Raw genomic sequence first — 7,196 nt, forward strand, 5'->3', positions numbered from 1 at the left:
CGCCAATTAGCACAAATGGTAAGTTCCGACAGTGCCTACAAGTGTGCCTACTGGCCGCTAGATGGCAATACCGGTTTCATATGTATACACCTGGTAGACTTCATCTAGCTGTTAGATATAGATAACATTTTCAAAGCATTATTAACCATTATAGACTTTTTTTAAGTTACTTTTTTCCATCAATGTAACATTAAAATACTGTTGTTAGAGGAACTTGCAAACTACTCGTAAATATATATTACTATACAAAGTTTTAAAAATGATTACATTATATTGAATTAATTATTCAAATATTCATGTTTTATCTGGAACGGTGTTCAGACATTTTTGAAACGTACTTTTTTCATAGTGAACTTGCAAGGCAAGGCGTTAATAAAGTGTTTTTGAAACGCTAAAATTATTTATTTGCATAATCTTTTCGTCCTTGATACCGAGTAAAAAGCAGTATAACAAATATTGTATATTGTTTAATTGCTCCTTGTACAACGAAATAAAGGTTATTTTATTGCGTCGCGTACTTTTACATAAAAAAAAGAATTCATTTTAGTCATAATTCTGGCCATTTTTAAGAAAAATAGTCCGGAATAAAATTATCATAATCCGCACGTTTTGAATAAATACGAGCGTGGAAGCTTTTACAGATTGATTTTCAATTTTCAAACAATGTTGAATGCTTTCTCAATGTTAACATTCTATAAGAAGCAAAAAGTATGGTATGAAACATATGTGAGTAGGTATTTTAATATCAACAGAATAAATATTAAATCTTGATTTTTTAATTCTATTCATGATGAAATATAAATATAATTTGTGTTATTTTTTTATTTTTCAAATGTTCTTAGATTAGGTTCCGGGGACGTAATTCGGATGTTTTTGTACACATCCCTAAGACGTCTCTTTAAAAACGTTGTATAGACAGAAAGCGGCCTGGCATAGACATCATTACGTCGTATTTAGAACATATTTTCTTACGTACATCTATAATACAATTTAACGTTTTTCAACCTTTTTTGGTCTGCTTTATGATGTTCCGAAAACATTCTTAAAATGTACAGCGCCTTATAAGTAAATAAAGTTAGTTCTAGGAACGTTCTAAAGTCAACTTTTTCAAGATGTCCTAAACATGTTCACAAAAATTACGTTTTGAGAACGTTTTTCATACTTTTGTGCCCACTGGGATGTATCTAATTACTTTATCTGTACTTATGACACTTTTTTACATGCGGCGCATAGTATTTTTGTTGCTTACAGGTGAAGCATTGACCGTGGGATTTAGTTGTAAGCAAACTATTTTATACTGCGATTATTTTAGTTTCAGAATATTTTCATTTAACATTTTTAGGTCAATTGATTTTCGGTGAAGAATTGTAGTGAATAATATAATCTTGAAAAATCAATATTCTTTATTCAGGTGACTAGTGAAGGAAAAAAGAACTTAGTGGGGTTTGCTGTTCTTAAATTTAATAGCGATCCAGGAAAAGAGAAAAGATTCCTTCTGGAGCTAGTTTCTCTTCCCAATTTCATCTCATGAAATAATAAAGCATATTCATTGATTGAAAGTTAGTGAAAAATATGGCAACACTTCCGATGCGAAATGGAAGTTCTGAGGGAACTTCCTAAGTGCGCTCGTTTCCTTATCCGTCCATTGCTTGCGAGGCGCTACCGGGAAGTATTCAGAAACACAGTTAAAAAAATGTTTTCTCCAACTTTTTTACATTTAAAGAAAAGAGAAGAAAAATAATTATATATATGAAAATCAATTTTACTCTTTGATAACTTTCTTAAAATTTAATTTTGTTAAAAGAAAACAATCAAACCGTGTTGTCATACATTGCAAATATTTTCAAAAGGAGTGTTTAGACGTACCAAAAACATGCATCTTATTGTACCGAAAGTTCGGTATACGTAGCCACGGTCATTTCACAAACACAATTTTTAGGATTTTCCGTAACTGAGAAAAAAATGTGGGTACACCTTTAGCTGCAAACCTATAATACTGGCGACTTTTTAGAATCGTTGAAAATACACCAAGGGGTCTTTTAGTGAGAAATTTGCTAATATGCTTGGAAGGGTTTTTAGACTAATAGTTTTATTGATAATAACATAATAATATTTTATAATAATGCAACTCTCTAAAAACCCGTTTTCTTTTGCCTAATTGAAAAAACACTTATAGATATTACAGGTAACTTCACGGTCGTTTATTTTTAATGTGAATAAACTAAGCCAAAACGCATTAACTCTATAAATATTGTTTTTCTGTTTTGAAACAGTAACTAGTTAATACAGTATGTCGATGGAATTTACTTAGCCTACTTACATGTTTAACAATATTGCCATCTCATTGCAATTTTTGTCTGGTTCTCACAATTCCCATTTCTATGACCTACTATTAGTTAATACACACAGCTCTAAATGAATTCATATATTTCCATGAACCAATTAGTAAATGTCCTTTATCGAATAAGTAAATTTTTTATTAATATTCTAAGGAGTTTTTTTCTAATATTGTTTAGTGGCTCACTTTTCTTATTTTGAATTAGTGGAATTTCACTACAACTACACTGTAAAATGTCGATCCTCAAAAATACGCTGAATTCGGTATTGTTGTGAGTTGAAAAATTTTCGAGACACGAAAACTAATGTAGACAAGTTGAAAATTTTCATTGCTGAAATTGAGATGCAAAAAATTTCACACTACTATAATGGTTTCCTGTGTAGTAAATAGCGAAGTTTCACTAAGAGGCCGTTCCAAAACTACATTACACAATTTTGACACCTCTTTTCACCCTCCCCTTATTTATCATCATGAATTTTCAGAAAAAAAGTTCAATTTTTATTGAAGAAAATAAGAATTTCAGACCAAACAAATGGCCGAATTTTGTAAAGAAAAAAGATTAAGCTTCAGCAACAAACAGTAGCAATTTAAAACAAATAGTTGAATCTTCAAGCCAAAAAGCCATATTTTTTAGAAGACAATTGAATTTCCAAACACGAAAGATGAATTTTCAACCAAGAGCTTTTCTACTAAAAAGGATGACTGTACAATCCAAAGTGATTTTTTAACACAACCGTTGTATTTTAAACCGACAGAGATTAATTTTCAAAAAAACAAGTTGAACTTTTAACCAAAGAAGATGAGCTCTTAACCAATTTGTCGAATTCTTAAATAAAAATTGTTATACTTGTACACTGAAAGACTTTTTGTTAGAATAAATGATAAAAATGAATGAGAATTTAGTATAATATCGTTTCAAACTAGGGAAAACAGGGTTTGCGTATCAAAAATTAATATATAGGGGGTTTCAGTCGTAAAAACTAATGTTTTTGTTTGAACAAATGGAAAGGATATTGCATTAACTCTTAGAAAATTTGCGAAACGAAATATAAAGTTTACGTTGATTCCAGGTGAAAGATTCACCGCAACAAAAATTAACCTTGCTGGATAAAGTTTCCATGAATCAAAGATTAGTTCAGATTTTTAACCTCGCCTGTATAATCTTTCGCCTTATAATCGCTCCATTTTTATTCGAGGTGTAGCGAGAATCACGACGCCAGCCATCGACGTTTAACTTCCTTAAATTGGAGAGAACTGGGGATTTTCATCTGTCAGTTGCTTTTTCCGCTTTTTGCTAAACGGTATTTAATAAGTTCTACTTCCTTTACAATAGCCTAGTTTCTTTCGGAGGAGATATATCACGTTGAATTGTCAATCCAAATGGATAAACTCTCTACCAAAAAAGGATAAATTTTCAACAAAACAGTGGATTTTTCGACTAAAATTATGAATCTTCAACCATGTAGTTGAATTTTGATTAAAAAAAGATTTGTTCTCAACAAAGAATATATTGTTTGACATTTCAACCAAGAATAGATTTTAATTTAAAATAAAAAAATTCGAATTTAACTAAGACAATATGTATTCTCATTGAAAAATGTAACAGTTGATGTTTCAATAAAAAAATATTTTAATCATAAATAAAAAATTAGTCGAATTCAACCAAAAAAGATAAATCATCGACAAAATAGTTAAATCCTTAATTAAAATATTAAATTTTATTAGCAAAAGAGGATGGAATTTCTACCAATAGAGATGAATTTTCAGTCAAGAAAGATTAAAAAGGTACGAATTTGCAACAAATTATTTTTCAACCTAAATTGTTAAATTTTCGAACGAAAATAATAGACGTTTCTACCAAAAAAGACGAATTTTCGACAAAAGCGTGGAATTTCTAAGCCAAAAAGTCAAATTGTCAAGCCGACAATATGTATTTTTAACAAGAAAGTGTAGAACAAAGATAGAAATATAAGGGGAAAATATAGGAAAATGGTAGAAAAGGAGAGATGTAGAGCAAAAGTGTCTAATCGATTGAACCTTTCATCAAACGGAAGAGAGGAGAGAGAGAGAGAGAGAGAGGAAGCAGTGAAGACAAGGAGGATATGGGTTCAAGCTTGAAATATCCAAAAATATTCAGATCGCTGCCGGAAAAGTATAGCTTTTTAGAGAAGAATGAGAAGAGTAAGGGGACTGAAGAAAAAATGGATGAAACTAAGGATCCGATATGATATACGATATGCACCAGCTCCAGCGTTCTCCTTGTTCCTGGAGCCATCTGTAAACCAGTTGTCTCCATCACCGGACAGGTACGCCTCAATGTTAACCCATTCCTCTTTCGTGGATAGGCTAACTCGGTACTTTTTGTCGAAGAGGTAGCGACGAGTGGACATTTTGTCCATGAACATGCTCAGTGGCGGCCTCCTCGCGATGTCAACTGGTATTCGCATTACTCTCGAGATACTGCTATCGTTTACCATATTTAATCGCCAGACCGCCTTCGCAGCCATGGCCTTCTGCTACCAGAGCCATCGTGGGTGTTGACTTCGAGCAACCAGTGATAACTCTCAGAATCAGTCCCCTGATCCTTTCCAGTCGAGACTGCACAGTAGACAGTGCCACCCTGCTCCACCAGACCACCGCCGCACAGTGGGGTATTTTGGATTTGTTCGTGCAAAAAATCGACGACTCGTCAATTTTCAACCAAATTGAATTTTTTTTATAATACTCGTGAATAAATTTACTGTCGGAGAGATACGCCACTATCACGGTTTGAATCATCAGTACGTCAAAAAAACGTCGACCAACGTCGGCAGTCGTCGGCCGATTTTTAGGCTATTCAGATGTCAGTAATATTTGGTAATTCGTACAAACAATGCTTCATGCTCATTGCTATCTATGTTTTCAACCATTGCAAGTGCAAACCTTTCTATTCTCATTCTATTTTTGCAATAAAAGTTTTAAATAATAGTTAATAAACGTTCATAACGTTAATACTCTAATTTTCAAATTATTCGACCGAGAAACGTTTATTCTGAAGAAATCAAGGAAAGAGTATTTTATAGAATTTTAAATATTTTTTTCTTACGGTTTTTATTAAAATAAACATAAAAACTATAAGAAAAAAAGATTTAAAATTCTATAAAATACTCTTTCATTGATCTCTTCAGAATAAACGTTTCTTGGTTGAATAATTCGAAAATTAAAGTAGTAACCTTATCAGAGCCGGCGCTATATATTTGGCCGCCCGTGTGCAACCGTTTTTTTCCGCCCCCCTGCCCCTTTTCTTCTGAGAAAATAAAAAGAAGACATTTTCTACGTACGTATGCTCTATTTTTATTTAAACATTTTTGATATTATTTACATTGATATTATTATTATTATTTTTAATATACACATTATTTACATTATTTAAATATAATAAGGATTCAAAAGAAATTTGCTCGCCTTGCTTTAATCTGGGCAAATTCTTCAACCAGTTCCGACACATCCAATACATTCGTGATCACTCGCTCAATTGATATCATCGTCAAGTTTGACAGTCTCTTTTCCGTCATTGATGTTCGCGAGTAGTTTTTTATTATTTTCAATTTTGAAAAGGATCGCTTTGCGCTTGCGACAGATACAGGCAAAGAGTTCAAAATTCGGTAAGTTATGAAAGTGTTTGGAAATACGAAATGCAAGTTTTCTTTCAGTATGAAGGTTAAAATTTCATATGAACTCATGTTCGGCTTGAGGTAAGATCTTTACGCAATACGTTTATCATACAAATCCACGCTTAATATATCAGAGCGATTTTCGTCTTCGTTTGTAAGATTTTCTTGTAAATTCTTGCACTTTTCTAGAATGTCCAACTTATCCATCCTTAGAAAGGCAGTACTGTTAAACACAAAACCGAACATATTTTCGAATTGTCTAATAAACTCAAACCGCTCTTGCAAGGGCATGATTATTACGTCCAAGATTGTGAAGTAGAAATCAAGTTTAAAACTTTTCTCGGGATCATCTACTCTTTGTCGCGTACCCATCAGGTTTTTAAACTCGATGTCTACCTTTAAAGCTGTTGCTAAATTTGTAGCTTCAGTCAGATATTCTTTGAAAGCTTCGTCAGTTCTTTTCTCAGTGAAAAACATACTTAAATCTTCAAGAATATTTACCGATTCCGGAAGATTCATGTGACGATCCCGCAAAAGTTTACTGGCCACATTAATCTTCAATAAAACTTCATTCCATATTACAATGGAATACAGGAACTTAAAGCTCTTTATTTTTGTTGTTAAGCATAAGGCTTGATATCTCGCTGATATATCACTGTCTTCCTCTGAGATTTTAATTAAACTATCATAAACTTTATTAATATGGTGTCGCAAAGATCTTACAGAATCACTCCTGCAAGACCATCGCGTCCCTGATAGCGGTTTTAGTGTTAATTGTAGAAGATAAAAAATTATTAAATTCCATCCCTTTGTAGACTCTTTATAAATCTACCGTTTCTACATTGGCCTTGGCAACATCATTTACTACTAAATTCAGGCTATGCGGATTACAAGGAACGAAAAAAGCTCTCGGATTTATTTGCAAAATTCTGCTTTGTACTCCTTTCAATTGACCGCGCATGTTAGAACCATTATCGTAACATTGTCCCCGAATATCGTCTACATCTAAGTTGAGAGCTTATAATTTTTCAATGACAAAATCTGTTAAACCTTTTCCTGCACTGAAAAAACTAGTTGGTTGGGACAACTAACAAAGTAGTAGACCCAACTATTTTAGTTTGTAATATATGCCGCTGCTATTAAAGTGGTTGAGGCTACTACTTTTATTCGCAAGATTGGTAGTAGTTGCCCTTACTACTTTATTT

General features: G+C 32.6%; 1 protein-coding gene across 1 annotated transcript in view; it reads right to left on the bottom strand.

Annotated features, from left to right (window-relative positions):
• Positions 1-6,081: 6,081 nt before the first annotated feature.
• LOC117178760 overlaps positions 6,082-7,196 on the bottom strand; it is a 1,413-nt gene continuing 298 nt past the window's right edge. Inside the window, exons 2-3 of the mRNA XM_033370206.1 lie at positions 6,824-6,996; positions 6,082-6,546 (exon numbers count right to left, since the gene is read on the bottom strand). Of these exons, the coding sequence (XP_033226097.1) occupies positions 6,082-6,546; positions 6,824-6,996 (638 nt within the window). The remainder of the gene's footprint in view (positions 6,547-6,823; positions 6,997-7,196) is intronic.

This window comes from Belonocnema kinseyi, chromosome 1 (assembly GCF_010883055.1).
Source record: "Belonocnema kinseyi isolate 2016_QV_RU_SX_M_011 chromosome 1, B_treatae_v1, whole genome shotgun sequence".
Classification (NCBI taxonomy): domain Eukaryota; kingdom Metazoa; phylum Arthropoda; class Insecta; order Hymenoptera; family Cynipidae; genus Belonocnema; species Belonocnema kinseyi.